Source organism: Pristis pectinata, chromosome 34 (genome assembly GCF_009764475.1).
Source record: "Pristis pectinata isolate sPriPec2 chromosome 34, sPriPec2.1.pri, whole genome shotgun sequence".
Taxonomy (NCBI): domain Eukaryota; kingdom Metazoa; phylum Chordata; class Chondrichthyes; order Rhinopristiformes; family Pristidae; genus Pristis; species Pristis pectinata.
This window is the reverse complement of record NC_067438.1, coordinates 2652965-2670978: the sequence shown is the minus strand read 5'-3', so window position 1 is coordinate 2670978 and position 18014 is coordinate 2652965. Positions and strand designations below refer to the sequence as shown.

The 18014-nt window shown below is 43.5% G+C and overlaps 1 protein-coding gene across 1 annotated transcript; it reads right to left on the bottom strand.

Moving 5' to 3' along the window:
• Window positions 1-4202: 4202 nt before the first annotated feature.
• Window positions 4203-15170, bottom strand: LOC127586066 (zinc-binding protein A33-like). Its single transcript, XM_052043864.1, has 6 exons — window positions 14713-15170; window positions 14527-14622; window positions 14203-14436; window positions 13165-13187; window positions 12938-13056; window positions 4203-5077 (listed from the first exon to the last, which is right to left on the bottom strand). The coding sequence occupies exons 1-6, from the start codon at window positions 15121-15123 to the stop codon at window positions 4548-4550; spliced, it is 1413 nt and encodes a 470-aa protein (XP_051899824.1). The 5' UTR covers window positions 15124-15170; the 3' UTR covers window positions 4203-4547.
• Window positions 15171-18014: the final 2844 nt, after the last annotated feature.

Genomic DNA, 18014 nt, shown 5'->3' with positions numbered 1-18014 from the left:
TTTGTGATATTTATAAATGATTTGGTTGGAAATGTAGATGGGTGGATTAGTAAGTTTGCAGACGATACAAAGATTTCTGGCGTTGTGGATAGTGTGGAAGATTGCCAAAAGATACAACGGGATATAGATTAGTTGCATGGTCGTAAAAAAGGGAGATGGAGGTGAAATAGGCCAAACGTGAGGTGATGAACTTTAGGAGATCAAATGTAAAGGGACAGAACACTGATAATGCAAGACCCTTAACAGTGTTGATGTACAGAGGGCTATTGGGGTCCAAGTCCATAGGTCTCTAAAAGTGGCTGCACAGGTTGATACGCTGTTAAAGAAGGCGTACTGCATGCTTGGCTTTATTAGTCGAGACACTGAGTTCAAGATGCTGGAAGTTATGTTGCAGCTTTATAAGACACTAGTCTGGCTGCATCTGGAGTATTACATTCAGTTCTATTAGCCCATTACAGGAAGGATGTGGAGGATTTGAAGACAGTGTAGAGGAGGTTTACCAGGATGCTTCCTGGATTAAAGGGCATGTGCTGTAAGGAGAGGTTGGTCAAACCAGGGTTGTTTTCTCTGGAGCGGCGCAAGCGGGATGTGGGGGGGGGGGTTTGCTGATAGAAGTTGACAACACTATGAGAGGCATAGATAGAGTAGACAGCCGGTATCTATTTCCCAGGATTGAAATGGCTAGTACTACAGGACATGCATTTAAGGCGAGAGGGGTTAAATTCAAAGGAGATGTGCAGGGCAAGTTTATTTTTACATTGAGAGTGGTGGGTGCCTGGAATGTGCTGCCGGGGTGGCATTGGAGTCAAATACATAGAGGTCATAGAGGGCATGTACATAGAGCCTCTTCAAGAGGCTCATGAATGTGCAGAGAATTGAGGTATACGGACATTGTGTAATCAGAAGGGATTAATCCAGTTAGGCATTTAACTTGTTTAATTAGTTCGGCACAACATCTCAGGCCGAAGGGCTTGTTCCTGTGAGGTACTGTTCTATGTTGTATGTTCAATCAGTAAGTTCATCGAAAACAGATATCAAGCAGTTTCTGAATATTGAAGGAATCAAGCGATATGGGGTAGTGCAAGAAAGTGCAATTGAGGCAGAAAGTCATCTTTGATTTGATAAATGGTGGTACAGACCTGAAGGCGAAATGGTCTGCTCCCAATTCTTACATTTGGAAGGCAATTTAGGGAACTTTTGTCTGGGGTTCTGGATAGGTTTTTCCCACTGAGACGGGGAAAGAATGGTAGGGTAAAGGAGCCATGGTTGACAAGAGAGGTGAAACATTTCCTTCTTTTACGATGTTTTCATTGATTCAACATAGAAAATACGGAGTGCATGGATCAGAAAAAAAGATAAAATACTACCAAATACATTGTGTTAAGTTGTACTTGAAATCACAATACCCCATATTGATAAACAAAAATGATAATAACAATTATATTTGAATAATTTTACTATAAAAATCTAAACCCAGTACCAAGACTGAAGCTGTTTTGTAAAAAAAAGGACAAAGAAATAACCCTTAACACATAATAATCTCAGCCAATATCTGTCCTTTAACCACCATATCAAAGGTTTTGAAAATAGTTCAGAGAAGGTCCCCACAATGTTTGAAAGTCTGAGTTAGATTCAGAAATTGAACAGCGGATCTTCTCTAAATTTAGGTATGACATAACATATCGTAACCATTCAACATGAGTAGGCAGAGTAACTTCCTTCCATATAAACAACACAGCCCTCCTGGCTATAAGAGAAATAAAAGCTAGTACGTGTAAATCAGAAATCTCCAAAGTTATATCTTTTCCTCTAATAATCCCAACTAATGCAGTCAAAGGATTAGGTTTATAATTTATTTTAAAAAGCACAGAAAAAGCTTGAAATACCTCGATCCGGTATTTTTTAAGACTCGAACATGTCCAAAACATGTGGATTAAAGAAGCCTCTCCATTATTGCATTTATCACAGTAAGGAGATTTATCCGAATAAAAGTGAGATAGTTTATCTTTGGACAAGAGAGTTCTATGGACCACTTTAAACTGAAGGAGAGAGTGACGGGCGCATAATGATGACGTATTGACCAATTAAAAAATTTCTTTCCAGGTTTCCTCAGAAATTGAAATCTAAAAATCTTGTTCCCAAGCATTTTTAATTTTGTCTAAGGCAACCTTACTCATTCCTAATGACCTACCATAAATATTAGATAATGAGCCACCATAAAAAGGCTTCAAATTAAAAATTGCATCTAATAAGTTCATATCAGGACTCATAGGGAATGTATGTAATTGAGATCGGAGAAAGTCTGTAGTTTGTAAATATCAAAAAAAGTGAGTTTTTGGTAAGCTATATTTAGTTCACAAATGTTCAAATGAAGAGAGATTTTCTCCAACAAACAGATCTTGAAAACAAGTAATACCCAATCTATCCCACTCTTTAAAAACTGCATCAGTCATAAAAGGTTTAAAAAAGCAATTAGCAAAAATGGGACTAGACAAAGAAAATCTCGATAAACCATAATATTTTCTAAATTGTAGCCAAATCCTCAAAACATGTTTAACTACCAGATTATCAGTTAGTTCGTTTAATGATAAAGGAGGTGAAGAGCCAAGCAAAGAAACAATCGATTTTTTTTTAAAATATAGAATTAGCTTCCAAAGAAACCCATACTGGACAAGCCTCATGATTAATGTATTGTAATCAAAACGTAAGATTTCATATATTGACTGCCCAGTAATAAAACCTAAAGTTGGGTAAGGCAAAACCTCCATTCTTTTTAGCTTTCTGAAAGTGAACTTTATTTAATCTAGGATGCTTGTTTTTCCATATGTAAGAAGATATAATTGAATCAAGAGAATCAAAAAATGACTTAGGAATAAAAACAGGTAGGGCCTGAAATAAGTATATAAATTTAGGCAAAATATTCATTTTAATACAATTAATTCAGCCAATCAACGATATAGAGAGGGGTGACTAATTCGATAAGACCCTTTTCACATAATTCAATAAAGTAAGAACGTTTTCTTTAAATAAGTGTTTATAATTTTTAGTAATTGTTACACCCAAATATGTAAAATGATTTCTTACAATTTTAAACGGAAGGTTAGTTTCAAATGACATCAGATTATTCAAAGAGAAAAGTTCACTCTTGTATAAATTCAGTTTATATACTGAAAACTGGCTAGAACAGGAAAGTTGAGAAAGCATAGGAGGTAACGTGAACATTAGAGATAAAAAGCAGTAAATCGTCAGCATAAGTCAAAACTTTGTGTGTAATACCTCTTCTAAAATTACCAGCGATATTTCTAGATTCTCGAAAAGTAATAGCTAAGAGTTCTAAAGCCAGATCGAATAGCAAAGGGCTCAAAGGGCATCCCTGTCTGGTTCCACGTTGAAGTTTAAAAGCTTTAGAATTTTGAAAGTTCTTAAGAACACGAGCAGAGTGGGATAAATATAATAATTTAATCCATTGAATGAAATTGGGCCCAAAGTTAAATTTCTCTAAAGTTTTAAATAAATAACTCCATTCAACCCGATCAAAGGCCTTCTCGGCATCTAGAGATATCACACATTCCGATATTTCCTTAGAAGGAGAGTAAATAATATTCAGTAAACGACGAATATTAAAACAGGAATAGCGATTTTTAATAAAACCTGTCTGAACATCGGATATAATTAATGGTAAAATATTTTCCAATTTACAGCCAAAACTTTAGATAAAATTTTAACCTCAACATGCAATAGAGTTTTTTAATTGGTTAGCCAGTAATTTACCAGTTTTGTCTCCATGAATATAAAATTGACTTTTATCTTTTAAAAGTTGACTCTCAATTGGATATGTTAAAAGGAGATCATATTTAGTTTTAATTTCAACTCGCCTTTTGTATAAAGCAGGATCTGGATTCAAGACATTTTTGTCTAATATTTTCAATTGATTAGCCAAATTAATTCTCTCTCTGTTAGCTTTTTTCTTAACGCTTGCCGTATAAGAGATAATTTGTCCTCTAATAAAAGCTTTAAAAGCATCCCATATAATAAGACTGGAAGTCTCTCCCGACGTATTCTCTTTAAAGAAAAGAATAATTTGTTTCTCCAAAAATTTTTAAAAAGTCTTTATCAGATAACAAAGTTAAATTAAAACGCCAAAATCTATTTGCCTGAGGGAGTCCGGGCAGGTTTGAAGATAAAAACACAGAAGCATGATCTGGAAGAGCAATCTCTTTTATTTATAGATTCGAACTGATGGAATCATTTGAGTATCAATAAAAAAATAGTCAATCCTGGAATATATATTTTGAACATGAGAGAAAAATGAATATTCCCTATCTTCTGGATGTAAACAACGCCAAACATCAGTCAAACCGCTTATTTTCCACTACTTTTTATTTCAGCCTTCCGACTAGTTATATTTCCAAGATCATTTCCGGTTTTACAATGCGGAATTTGGGAATCGAATGGGACCCGTTCAGCGCCAACCTGTTACAAAATGTGGTTTCTACTGCACAGACCCCGAGCCCCACTACTGACGCCGGTCCCGGGACCCAACCCTCTTACAGAAGCGGAAAAGAACCGGAAGAGATTCTCAGCCAGTTTCCATCCACAGCCCGGAAGAATGGGTAAAGTTTCCCCGTGAATTTGGTCACCGGAAAGGTGTAAAGATGGGACTTGGTGTCCACGCTGTAAAATGAGACCGTCCCGGACTCGTAACTGAGATAAACTCGCACCCTTTCTGGAATGGTACCGGCAGGGAGAGGGGATGAAAGGGAACTGTTTGCAAAAAACTTGTCATTGTTCCGCGCGATGCTCCAGACTCCAGTCGCTGGTCTGAGTCTGACCAATCCTTTCCTCGCCACAGACTCTGCGGCGACTCCCAGACTCCAGCGCCGACTCCCTGCCACCTCCACCTCCCAGTAATGTCTCCCCGATGTGAATCCCTCCGATCCCAGCGCACAAGGCTGGTCTTCAAATCTCTTCCCGGTGTCAGGGAGATCCTTTGAGGTCCGGGTCCATCTCACATTCTTCCGATCCTCAGACACTTCGAGCCGCGAAGCTGCTGTTTCCACATCTAGGGTGACGGAGACTGGGGGGGAGGGGGAAGCAGAGAATTAGAGAGTCCCCAGGGATCAGGGGGGAGACTCGGGCAGCGCAGGCCTGGCACCGGGAAGAAGAAAGTCCGCCTCAGGTACAATCCGGTGATCAACTGAAACTTTACCTAAATTTTAGACAAATGTATTTGAGGAAAGCAAACTTCTTCAGACATTTGTATTCACTGCAGAGAGAAGCAGAGTTGTGATAAGCGAGGGCAGGGAAGGAGGTGAAGAGAGCGAGATCTGCCGACGCACTGAAGGAATGGGTCTCGGTGACAGAGAGAGAAGAAGCCGTGGTGAGGAAAGGGGAGTGAACATTTAGAGGGAGAACTGGAGTAGGGAAGAAGGAGGGTTTGAATGATTACGCTGGAGAGAGAACGTGGGAGGGAGATACGTTTAGGGACAGCAGGGTATCTGAAAACGGGGAGCGTCTGGAGTGAGTACCGAGTGCGTGTGTAATAAAATCAGCATCAATAATGTCAGGGATACAGGACCTTCGGCCCACCGAGTCCGTGCCAACCATTGAACATCCATTTACCCCCAATTTTCGCAAATCGCATTATTATTTCCCCACATATCCATCAATTTCTCTCAGATTGTGCAAACTCCCCGCAGACAGCACCGAATGTCAGGATCGAACTCAGAATTGCGGAGCTGCATTGAAGTAGACAGTGTAGTAAGTGATGAAAAATTGTCAGGGGATATTGACCAGCTGGGTATGTGAGCTGAGGATTGGCAAATGGCTTTCAATCCAGATAATTGAGAGGTCTTGTATTTTGGGAGACCAAACCAGGATAGGACTTATACAGTGAATGGAAGGGCCCTGTAGAGTGTCACATAACATGGGGACCTAGAAGTGCAAGCGCATAGTTGGTTGAAAGCGGCGTTACTGTGGATAAGGTGGTGAAGAAGGTGTTTGGGCGCTGATCTACATCAGTCGGGGCATTGAGTAGGGAAGTTATGTTGCAGTTATTTTAGACTTTGTGATGCCACAATTGGAGGATTGTGTATAGTTTTGGTCATCCTGTTGTGGGAAAGATGTTATTAAACTAGAAAGAGTGCAGAAAAGATTTACCCAGATGTTGCCTGGATTTGGGGGCCTGAGTTGCAAGGAGAGGTTGCGTAGACTAGGACTTTATTCCCTGGAATGTAGGAGACTGAGGGGTGACCTGATAGACGTGGATAAGATCATGAGGGGCACAGACAGGGTGAATGCACAGTCTTTTTTTCTCAGGGAGGGGTGTGCTAAAAACAAGAGGGCGCAGGTTTAATATCAGAGGCGAGAGATTTAAAATGGACATCATGGGCAGCTTCTTCACACAAAGGGTGGTGAGCCTTAGGAATGAGCTGACAGAAATAGCGGTTGAGGCGGGCACGTTAGCACATTTAACAGCAATCCACATAGGTAAATGGATAGGAGAAGTTTAGAGGGCTATGGGCGAAACGCGGGCAGATGGGACTATCTGGCTGGGAAACAGTCGACATGGACGATTTGGGCCAAAGGGCCTGTTTCCATGCTGTATGACTGTATGAAACTGTGCCGCTGCTAATGTTTGGCTCGAACGAGGACTTGAAAAGATCGCAGCGAGATAGTTGCTCTGCGACCTAGTGAATCATGTGCCAGAATTAGGCCATCTACGTAAATCTTAGCACCAAGTTACATGATGTGCGGTAACAGGTGAGAGGCGGCGCCCGTCTGTCTACATCCCAGCCCAGGGGCGAGCAGCACTGCAGACCGACCAGCTTCCTTTATCCCATGCCACCCAGCGATCAGCGGCGCTAGAGTAACGGTACATATCTGCGGGATTCTGACAGAGGAATTTAGTCATGAAACCACAGCCGTTCAGTCATAATCGTGCGCCAAGTAAACACCATATCTCCAAACCTGTGGTGTCCTACTGTCGAGCAGCATTACTATTGCAACAGCACATCACCAGTCAGGTCAAGAGAACCTGTCTTACGAGAATCTGTCATAACGGATGGATTTAACTTAACCGACACTAAACCAACATGGACTAAACTTTGAACGTAATTTCTGTCCCAGTATACCACCAGCGAACCTGTCTTGTTATTTTTTGGAATAGTACTTTAAAACAGATTCTAGGTGTATTGTGTTCTTGTGTTGGTTATGTTCAGGGATCTGACATTTCCAGCTCACCATGTAAAAATCATATTTTGCAGCAGCTGGGATTAGCGCTGAAATAAAACTACAAATGCCATTTTTCTCCATAATTAGGATGTAAAGGTTGCTTATAAATCGGGGGAAGGAAATGCGTGCAAGCACATGTGCTTCCTGATGTGAGAGGAAATTCCATTATTTCCTGTTTCATTTCGTGTGCCGTGGAGGCAGGAAGTCTGCAGAGTGACTCGGACAGATTGGGAGAGTGGCCATAGAAGTGACGGATGGAATACAGCGTAGGGCACTGTGGGTTATGCACATTGGTAGGAAGAATAAAGAAATGTGTGCAAGCGCTGGTACTTCCTGATTTGCGGACACATTCCAACATTTCCTGCTTCATTTCAGGTAGGAAGAATGAAGGTACAGACTATTTTCCAAATGGGGAGAAAATTCAGAAATCAGAGGTGCAAAGGAGCTTGCGAGCCCTAGTTCATGAGTCCTTCAACATTATTTTGCTGGTTGAGTCGTTAGTAAAGGAGACTAATACAATGTTAACATTCATTTCGAGAGGACTCGGATATGAACGCAAGGATGCACTGCTGAGACTTTAGAAGGCGTTTGTCAGATGGCATTAGGAATATTGTGAGCAATTTTGGGCCCCGTATCTAAGGAAGAATGTGCTGGACCTGGAGACGGTCTAGAGCAGGTTCACAAGAATGATCCCAGTAATGAAAGTCATACCGTATGAGGGGCGTTTGATATCTCTGGGGCCTATACTCAGAGGATGGAGGAGGGGGGAATCTCAATGAAACCTATCGGATACTGAAAGGCTTAGATGGAGTGGACGCGGGGAGAATGTTTCCATTAGTTGGAGAGTCGAAGATCCGAGGGCACAGTTTGAGAATAATGGGACTTGGCTTTAAAAACTGAGAAGAGGAGGAATTTCTTCAGCCATAGAGTAGCGAATCTGTGGAATTCCTTGCCACTGGGGGCTGTGGAGGCCAAGTGATTGGGTGTATTTAAGGAGGCGATTTATAGGTTCTTGATTGGTAAGGGTGTTAGGGGTTACGGCGAGAAGGCAGGACAATGGGGTTGACAAAATCAGTCACGATTGTACAGCGGAGCAGCCTCAGTGCGCCTAATGTCCGAATTCTGCTCCTATACCATCTGGTCTTATTTCAGATTTCTGTTTTTTTTAAAAAAAAGTTCACATGTGCAAGGTGAAACTGGGTCTGCACTGTTCAGTTCTGGATTTTTCAGGTAATACAAGCAATTGTGCAGGATAACTACAAATAGGAGCAGATTCAACTCCTGTTATGAATTTATGCCCGCATAATTTCGAAGTCTTATGTTGGGTGTACTGATATAATCTCTTGAGGATCCCAGAGACACTATGCTGGAATTTCAGAGCGATTCGTTCGAGACCAGGTGGAGACTCAATGGGGATCTGAGAGTGATGGGGAAAAGACCCGACAACTGAAGGAACACGAGGGTTTTAATGGGGAAGGTACAGTAAATGACTAACCACTCCAAACAGCCGCCCCAGCAAGGTGAAATGGCTTCTTAACGTACAACTGCTTACTACTCCCAGTTCACTGGCGATAATTTGGTGCTGAAGCACCTCGGGGTGAAATACCAACCAAACACCTTACAGGTTATCTATTGCGAATTCTCACTCCGTAGTCTGTTTATATCTGGGTGAACCATATTGAACTGTAATATCCCTGAAAGGTTTGGCGTGATGCATGATAATGATACCCCGGTTCAGGAGTCTAGAACCAGGAGTCACGGTCTCTTAGAGGATACTGAGGAGTGCACTGAGGAAAAATTACTTCACTCACAGGATGTTGAATCTTAGGCGTTCTCTATTCCGGAGGGTTATCGATTCTCGTTTGAGCTGTAAATTCCATTGGCTGAGTACAAGTGCTTGGGCTTTTGTTCAGGTAGTATCTATGCGAGGAGGCTGAGCGGGTAAGTGCAGGTAATGTTTTCCTTAGAAATATTCTCTCTATTAGAGTAGGTGGGATGGCAGTTTGGGCAATGGCGTGTTCCTCCTGCATGATGTGGGAGATCAGGGAGACTGCCAGTATCCCTGATGATTTTATCTTTCGGAAGTACTCCCAGCTGCAGCTCCTGACTGACGGCGTGAAGGACTGGAGGTGGAATGGAGCATACTTAGGATCGCCCGGGATCAGCAAGGTGGACACACCTAAGGTGCTGGCGGCAGATAGTTGGGTGACCACCAGGAAAGGTAGAGCGAGCAGGCAGGTCGTGCATGATTCCTGGCCAGTTGACTGACCTCTCAGTGGGAGTACAGGTAGGGAACAGTGACCAAAACTGCTTAACTGTTAATACAGCTAACGATAAGGATAAGTATGGACATTGCAGGAGCAGGGCAAATTAAACAGTATCCAGCAGGAACCAGGGAGAGTTAATTGAAAACAGCTGTTCTTGGGGAAGTCCACCTCTCACACGTGGAATGTGTTTAAAGACCAGCTGCACAGCTTAGAGGACAGGTGTGCTCCGGTAAGAAGGAAGGACCAGTCAATGAATTTAGTCAAGAAGAAAACAAAAGCGTTTGTAAGGTTTAGGAAGCTAAGATCAAACAGCGAGGATTATAAGGACACTAGAAATGAACTCAGGAAGGGAATTAGGAGAGGCGGGGAGGGGGGCATGAAAGGTTCTTGGCAAGTAGGATTAAAGTGAATCCTCGGGCACTATACATATATCAAGATCAAGAGGATAAGTAGTGAGAAGGTAGTATCACTCAAAGATAAAGGAGGAAACGTGCTTGGAGGCGGGGTATGTGAACGAGGTACTAAGTGAGTACTTTGCGTTAGTATTTAGGAAGGAAAATTATGTGATGGGCAGTGAGATCAGCGTTGAGCGTCCTCATACGATAGGGAATTTTGAGATAAAGAAGGAAATAGTGTTCGGTCTCTTAAAGTTAATTCAGATGGAGAAGTCCCCAGGCCTGATGGGATATACCCCAGGTTATCGAGAGAGGCATGAGATGAGACTACTGGGGCCTTGACTAAGATCTTCATATCCTCTCTAGCCACAGGCGAGGTCCCGGAGGACTGGCAAGTGGCTAATGTTGTTCCGTTGTTCAAGAAGAGAAATAGGGATAATCCAGGAAACTATACACTGGCGAATCTCACGTCAGTGGTAAGAAACCTTTGAGAGAGGATTCTTAAGGATATGATTTATGAGCATTTGGAAAATCATGGCCTAATTAGGGACAGTCAGCATGGCTTTGTGCAGGGCAAGCTGTGCCTTAATAAGTTGATTGAATTTTTCGACGAGATGACGAGGCTGATTCATGAATGTAGAGCTGTGGATATGGTCTGCTTGGATTTTAGTAAGGCGCTTGACAAGGTCCCTCTCAGGAGGCTCAACCAGAAGATTAAGATGCATGGCATCCACGGTGACTTGGCAGTTTTGATTCAGAATTGGCTTTCCCATTGAGGACAGAAGATAGTGGCCGATGGGACTTACTCTGGCTAGAGATACATGACTAGTGGTGTTCCGCAGGGATCCATACTGGGACATCTGCTGCCTGTGATGTAACACACTCACAAACAAACACACATTGACTTGCATGAAAATGTAGATGGGCGGGTTAGTAAGTTCGCAGACGAGACGAAGATTGGTCGTGTTGTGGATGGCAAAGAAGATTGTCAAAATATATATATAGATCAGTTGCCGGTGTGTGCAGAGAAAGGCAGCTGGAGGTCAATCTGTCGAAATATGAGGTGATGCGCTTTGGGAGATGAAATGTAAGGGGACAGAGCACTGTTAATGGTAAGACCTTCAACAGTGTTGATGTACAGAGGGATATTGAGGTCCAAGTCCATAGCTCTCTGAATGTGTCTGCACAGGTTGACAGGGTGGTAAAGAAGGTGTACGGCATTGTTGCCTTTATTAGCCGAGACATTAAGTCCAAAAGCTATATTGCAGGTTTATAAAACTCCAGTTAGGCTGCATCTGGAGTATTTCATTCAATTTTAGGTGTCCCATTATAGGAAGGATGTGGAGGCTTTGGAAAGGGTGCAGAAGAGGTTTACAGAATTTGCCTAGATTAATGTGCATGTTCTATAGGGAGAAGTTGGACAAACTTGTCTTGTTTTCTCTAATGCGGAGTAGTCTGAGGGAAGACCTGATTGAAGTTTATAAGGTTATGAGATTCATAGATCGAGTAGACAGTGGGTATATTTTTTCCCAGCTTTGAAATGTCTAATACTAGAGGGCATGCAGCTAAGCTGAGAGGGGATAAGTTCAAATGAGATGTGCAGGGCAAGATTTTTTTTAACAGAATAGTGGGTGCCTGTAATGCGCTGCCAGGAATGGTGGTGGAGGCAGATACGAGAGAGGATAGACCCATGAATGTGCAGAAAATGGTGTAATATGGACCATTTGCAGGCAGAAGGAATTGGTTTAGTTCGGCATTTAATTACTAGTTTAATTAGTTCGGCACAACATCGTGGGCCGAAGGGCTTGCTCCTGTGCTGTACTGTTCTATGTTCTATGTTCAATCAGTGACTTCATCCAAAACAGATATCGAGCAGTGTTTGAATATTGAAGGAATCAAGGGATAAGGGGATCGTGCAGGAAAGTGCAATTGAGGCAGAAGGTCATCCGTGGTTTGAGAAATGATGGTACAGACTCGAAGCGAAAATGGCCTGCTCCCAGTTCTTACGATTGGGATGGGATTCTGTATGATTCGGTGCATACGCGAGCTGTATCTATGCGGCTGTATGTGATCATTCATAGGATGTGGGTGTAACCAACAACGCCAAAATTCATTGTCCATCCCGAATGTCTCTTGCACTGATGGTGTAATAAGTTCAAAAGGGAAGGGTGCCACATGTCAAGCAGACTGGGTGCAAATGGCAGATTTAATTCCAAACAGGCAATGCTTGTCTGTGGCTGAGTCAGTGGGTTTCCCTCTCTCTGTATGCCTGTGCTTCTGTTCTGGTGTGTCTATTTTGTCCATATGTTTGTGCAATACTGTGCCTATATATGTATATATTTGTGTGAGTGTCATTCCGTGAGTGGATAACTGTCAGTAGGGTTGTGTGTGTCTGTATATGTGGATGTGTGTGTACATTGTAATATGGCTGTACATATGGTAGTGTTAATGGGGGCATCCGGAATGTCCACGGGTTCCTCAAAGAATAAAATGGATTATAAGAAATGTCAGCAGATGTTTGTGTAAAATGTACAGGGAAGATATCTAGTACAGAGTGGAGAACTGGGTGTGAGACAGGGCGTGGTAGATGATAGGTGGAACCAGGTGAGTTGGGGATGAAGGACGGTGGGAGACAGGTTGGGCAGGGGTAAGTTAGAGGCAGAGACTTGAAGGTAAATGGAACCAGATCATGAAGGGACAGTGGCCAGATTCAACCAGATGGTGGAAGATGATTAATTTCGGTTTGGGGAGCAGGGCTGCAAAGGTTAAGGCGAACAAATGGGTAGGACTGGGAACACGGGTAAGACGCGTAGGATTGGGAACAGAAAAATGGGGTTGTATGGTACCTCAACTGGAAAATTCAATGTTGATACCATAGGCTCGTAGTCTACGTAAGTGGAATATGAGCTGACAGTTTTCCAGCAGGCGGGTTTGCAGATAGAATAAAACACCCATTCCCGTTAAGTGCTTTATGGAAATCATTCTTTTCATCCAATTAATTCTCAAAAGCATTTAAGTTAGATAAAAACCGAGGCAGTTTACCTTGTTTGATGAAATTAAACTCTTCACTCAATACTGCTTTCAACAAAGTTGCGTGGCTGAATGTTTTAACCGGCAGGGCACCATCCAAAATTGAAAATACATGTTCTTCCGTACTGAAACTGCCAGTATTCAAAAAGTTGGTTGTTGGTGAAAAACTGAACATAACTAAATTTTTTCGGAGATATTTTATAACATGTTGCAGATATTCATTACATAGCATGCCCTACCTTCTCTTCTGACAAGACTCCTCCTGAAATAAATAAAATGTTTTGTTGTTAAAAAGAATCGTCGAATGACCGTCCGCATCCCAACCTCAGGCATTTCATCTAAGTTCAAAAGAACAAATTTCTGGAGGAACTCAAGGGGTTAAGCAACATCTGTGGCGGCAGGGAGCTGGTCTACGCTTTAGGTCGATACCTTCTTCAGGAGCTGATCACGGTCTCAACCCGAAACGTAGACCACTTCTCTGCCTCCATCGTTGGTCTTAACTCACTGAGTTCCACCAACAGTTTGTTTCGTTGCCCCATGGTACAGCATCTGCGGAGTTTTATGTCTCCATTTCATCTCAGTTGTCACAAAGAGTTGCAAATTCCCCAAACCCCTTGTTGCTTTCACACAAATGGAAATTGAATATTGTACTAATAATATAGAACAAAAGGAGAATGTGCAAGGGATATTTCTGACAGTTGTTCTGTTTGTGAGTTTCTACAACCGCAGAGAGAACGGGAAGACTGAACAAACAAGACACTTTCATCTGGATAAAACGACAACAATAGTCACAGGGAAAATATAAAAACATTAAAATATTAAAATTATGAATAGATTCGAAAGGCTGAATATGTGGAATATTTCGACTTCCTGGAGACTACAACAAAAAATTTAATTGTGGAATTTGCACCTGACCAGATTATAGAAAAAAACATAAAGTAAATCAATAGAGAAACATTTAAGTAGGAGATGGATGAGAACAAGAGGGACCATGGAATTCAGAATATGGTTAATGGGTGTATAATCAGGGTCGTCTGGCGAACCTGGTAGAGGGGATCACACGGGTCGAGCGGAGTACTGATCATGTCTGAAGAGCAGACAGGGGATGTAGCACAAAACTGCTGTCAAAGGCTGACGTAATCCGGATAAATCTGATGTGTTATTTACCTTCTAACATGAGTTCCTGTTCACTGATTTATATATTTATTTCAAAACTGCTATCCGCCATTTTGTGATAGTGCATTTTCACTGAATCAAGCTGAAAGCTAACCGCTCACCTTCAGAAATGTCGCACTATCTTGTTGATCAATCTGCTCCTGTAACTTCGAGAGTTTCTGCTGAATAGATGATAAATTCTCTTGAATATCTCGGAGATTTTTCTCCATTGGATTTAGAGTTTTCTCCTCTTCCGCCCTGAGCTCTCTCAGTAAGCGCTCCTCTCTCTCGGCGAGAATTTGGCGCAAGTCATCAAACAGCGATTTAACGTGAGCCTGCAGACTCTGTGACTGTTCCTGTGAAATGGAAGGTGAAAGTTGTGAACACCGACTGCTGAAAGAAACAGAACTGCACACGGCTAGAAAATCTGAATCCGGGAAACTCACCCGAACTCCAGAAATCTTCTGCTTCTGTTGTTCAGCCATTTCATGGACCTCTGATTTCTTTTTTGCGAGAGATTCCAATGAAGATTTTACATGATTCTGGGAGGATTTTGAGAAGCAGAGATTAAAAGATTTATACATGGATAAAAAAAAGTAAATAATCTGGTGATCAGCGAGCGCTGCCTTTACCTTGTAGATTTCAACAGCTTCTTTAATCGGCATGAAGTTGTGAGACTTGTGCTCCCGCGAAGTTGCACAAATCACACAGATCAGTTTCTTGTCAGTTTCACAAAACATCTTCAGTTCTTCCTGATGTTCCTCGCATTGAAGCTTCCTTTCTTTCTCTTTCAGCATCAGGTTTAATCCCTGAGTTTTTAGAGCCAGACTTCCTAATGCCGGATTTACCTTGAGGGCGCGGCCTGCAAACTCCGCATTACATTCCGGGCAGGAGTTTTTCACCTCTCTTTCCCAACGCCGTGTGATGCAGCGGCGACAGAAGTTGTGCCCACATTCAAGTATAACCGGATCGGTGAAGAAATCCCGGCAGATCTGACAAGTTACTTCCTCGTTTAAACTCGCAACTTGCTCTTTCGCAGCCATTTTAGCACCGGGCACTTCCTGACTCAATATCACCCAGTGTGCGTGGGGTGGGGCGGGGGGTGGGTGGTGTTCTGGAGATGGGGACGGTTGAAGCGCTGTAGTACCGCGAATATCCACTAAACGTGCTGTAATGAAAGCTGCCCGAAAGAATGTTATGTTGCTGCAAATGTGCAAGCTGGAGAATCCCTGGTAGGTTCTAATTAATTTTGCATGCAGCAGCGTTTGGTTAAACAATCATGAAAAGAAGCGGAAAGAACGTCCGACAATGTGAAGAAGCAGAGAAGCGGAGCTGGAATGTGAAACAAATTTCTGGAGGAACTCAAGGGGTTAAGCAACATCTGTGGCGGCAGATGTTGCTTAACCCTGGGGAGGGATTGTGAAAATAAGTACCGTGGGAATAAGATTTACAGCAATTATTTCACGAGATCTAATATAATACAGCACGTATTTTATTACCGGTTAAACAAATGCTGTAAGAAAGCAGAGATTCTGGAGACAGTATTGTGCTGGGAGGTTACGGATGCAACTGAGATGTGGCTGCAGGAAAGCAGGACTGGAAATTATCCATCACAGGGTGAACCTCATTTAGCTTTTTAGGCAATGGCAGACCTGATTTCCGCTGCCCTTTGTGTGAAGCGGCTTCTTGATTTCACGTCTGTACCTACCGGTTCTATGTAAACTTCTGCTCTCCCTTGTTCTGGACAGGGCCCAGAAGTGGAAATGGTTTGCCTCTGCCAGCCCTGCAACAGCTGAGAACAGGCACACACTGGGCTGGATTCCTCACTTACCACCCAGCCTGACACTGACCACCAGGCAACTTCTGCGACAGCGGCTCGATCCACAAAGGCCGGTTTAGCCGATTGGCGGGAGGCCATTGCGTCATTGTGCGGGATAGATGGAGATACTGCGGCCGAACTAACGTTTAGCACCGAAGGTTTCCTTGGAGCTGAATTGAAAACCCTTGGCTTCTCTCGGATTTTCACCGGTTGGTGCCTTTCTCGCGTGTCTCTGGTCACTGGGGAACCACAGTGCGTTGGTCAAGGAAGGGCCAATAAATCCCAGGATGGGGAGTACACCTGGCGGTCGTTTCCATTAATGTCACCACATTCTCCTGTTTGGACGCTGACAGTTCTCTGATGGATCCACCTAAAGCAGCAGCTCCATTGTCCAAAACCACCGTACAGAAGGAAGCTGGGCCGAGAAATCCTGTGCAGCCTAAAGGATGCTGTCTGGGTGCAGGATCCGGGCGACGATGGGGCTTTGGACAAAACTGACGATACGTTGAACCGCTTCGACACAGGAAATATGTCACAAGCAGTTTTTTGTTTGTGTTTCACTGCAAGACTCAGCATACCTTCGAGAAGCAGCTTCATATTAGGATTGGGCATAATGCAGGCCTCAGGATCCAACAGTGATTTAAACTATTTCAGAGCACCAGATGTTTTTTGCAACTTGAAATTCAGTGTTGTTTTGCTCTCTTCGGGTACTTTCTGAATTGATGCTTCACTCCTTTTAACACCTCATCCAGACGCTTTTTAGCTTCCTCTTCGAGACAGCTGCACGACCACTTGTGCCAAACACAGTCTGTTGGACTCCAGCCAATCGCAGACGGTCGCATTGGTTCTCTACGCCTCTCCCCACATTCACCTGCAACAAAAAACTCTCATTTCTAACTCTCTGATGAAAAGTCATGTTCCTGAAATGCTGACCTTATTTCTCCGACGAAAAACTCTCTGTGATCTACTGAACATTTTCAGCCTCTTCTAATCGTTATAAAAACGACATTAACGATTTTAAAGTGGACAGGGAACGGCAGATGGGATTTAATTCGGACAGATGGGAAATGTTGCTTTTTGGGAAGATGAACCAGGGCAGGATTGACATGGCCCTGGAGAGTGTTGCACAACAGAGACACCTAGTGGCGAAAGTGCATATTTCCTTGAAAGTGGCGACGCGGGTGGACAGGGTTGTGAAAACGGCGTTCTGGGACACATGCCTTCCTCGGGCATGGCACTGAGTACAAGTGTTGATACGTCGTGTTAAAGATGTACAAGATTCTGGTGAGACCGCACTTAAGAGTATTGTGTCCATTACGGTCGGCACGCTAGAGGAAGGATGTGACTGTACGAGGAAAGTTGCAGCAACATTCACAGGGATGTTGCCGGGGTTGGACATTGTGAGTTATAAGGAGGCACTGGATAGACTGGCACTGTTTTCGCTGGAGCGCAGGAGGCAGAGGGGTGGCCTTTTAGAGGTATGTAAAATCACGAGGAGTATAGATAAGGTGAATCCGAGTCCGGAAGAAAGGATTTTTTTTTCCGTGAACGTGTTCCCAGTGAAGGCGCAGAGATGGGAGCTGGTGTCCGCGCTCTAAAATGAAACTGTCCCGGACTAGTAACTGAGATAGACTCCAGCTATCCTGGGGATAGGATCGGCAGAGAGGTCGCATCGAATGGAGGTGTTTACAGAACACCTGCTCTCTCTCTGCCCGATGCCCCGGACTCCAATCTCTGGTTCCAGTGTGACACGTCCCTTCCTCTCCACAGACACTGCGGCGACTCCCAGACCCCAGCACCGATTTCTCACCACCTCCACCTCCCATTAAAGTCTCCCCGATGTGAATCCCTCCCCTCCCAGCTCACAAGACTGGCTGATGAACCTCTTGTCGGTGTGAGGGAGACTCCTCCGTGTCTGGGTCCGTCTCACATTCTTCAGATCCTCAAAGGTCTCCAACCCCGGACCCGCTGCTTCCACTTCCAGAGTCACAGAGATTGTGGTGGGGAAGAATCAGAGATTCACACTGTCCCCGGGGGTTGGGGGGAGACACGAGCAGCGTGGCCCCAGGACCGGGAAAGCGGCCGCTCAGCCTCAGGCGCAGTCGGGCGGCCAAC

Bases quoted from the DNA above. Each gene is read 5' to 3' on its own strand.
- LOC127586066 (XM_052043864.1), bottom strand. From the start codon at position 15,123: ATGGCTGCGAAAGAGCAAGTTGCGAGTTTAAACGAGGAAGTAACTTGT. The intron at 14,437-14,526 runs GTGAGTTTCCCG...TCCATTTCACAG, and splicing joins AGAAGATTTCTGGAGTTCGG to GAACAGTCACAGAGTCTGCA. The intron at 13,057-13,164 runs GTAGGGCATGCT...GAATACTGGCAG, and splicing joins GAGTCTTGTCAGAAGAGAAG to TTTCAGTACGGAAGAACATG.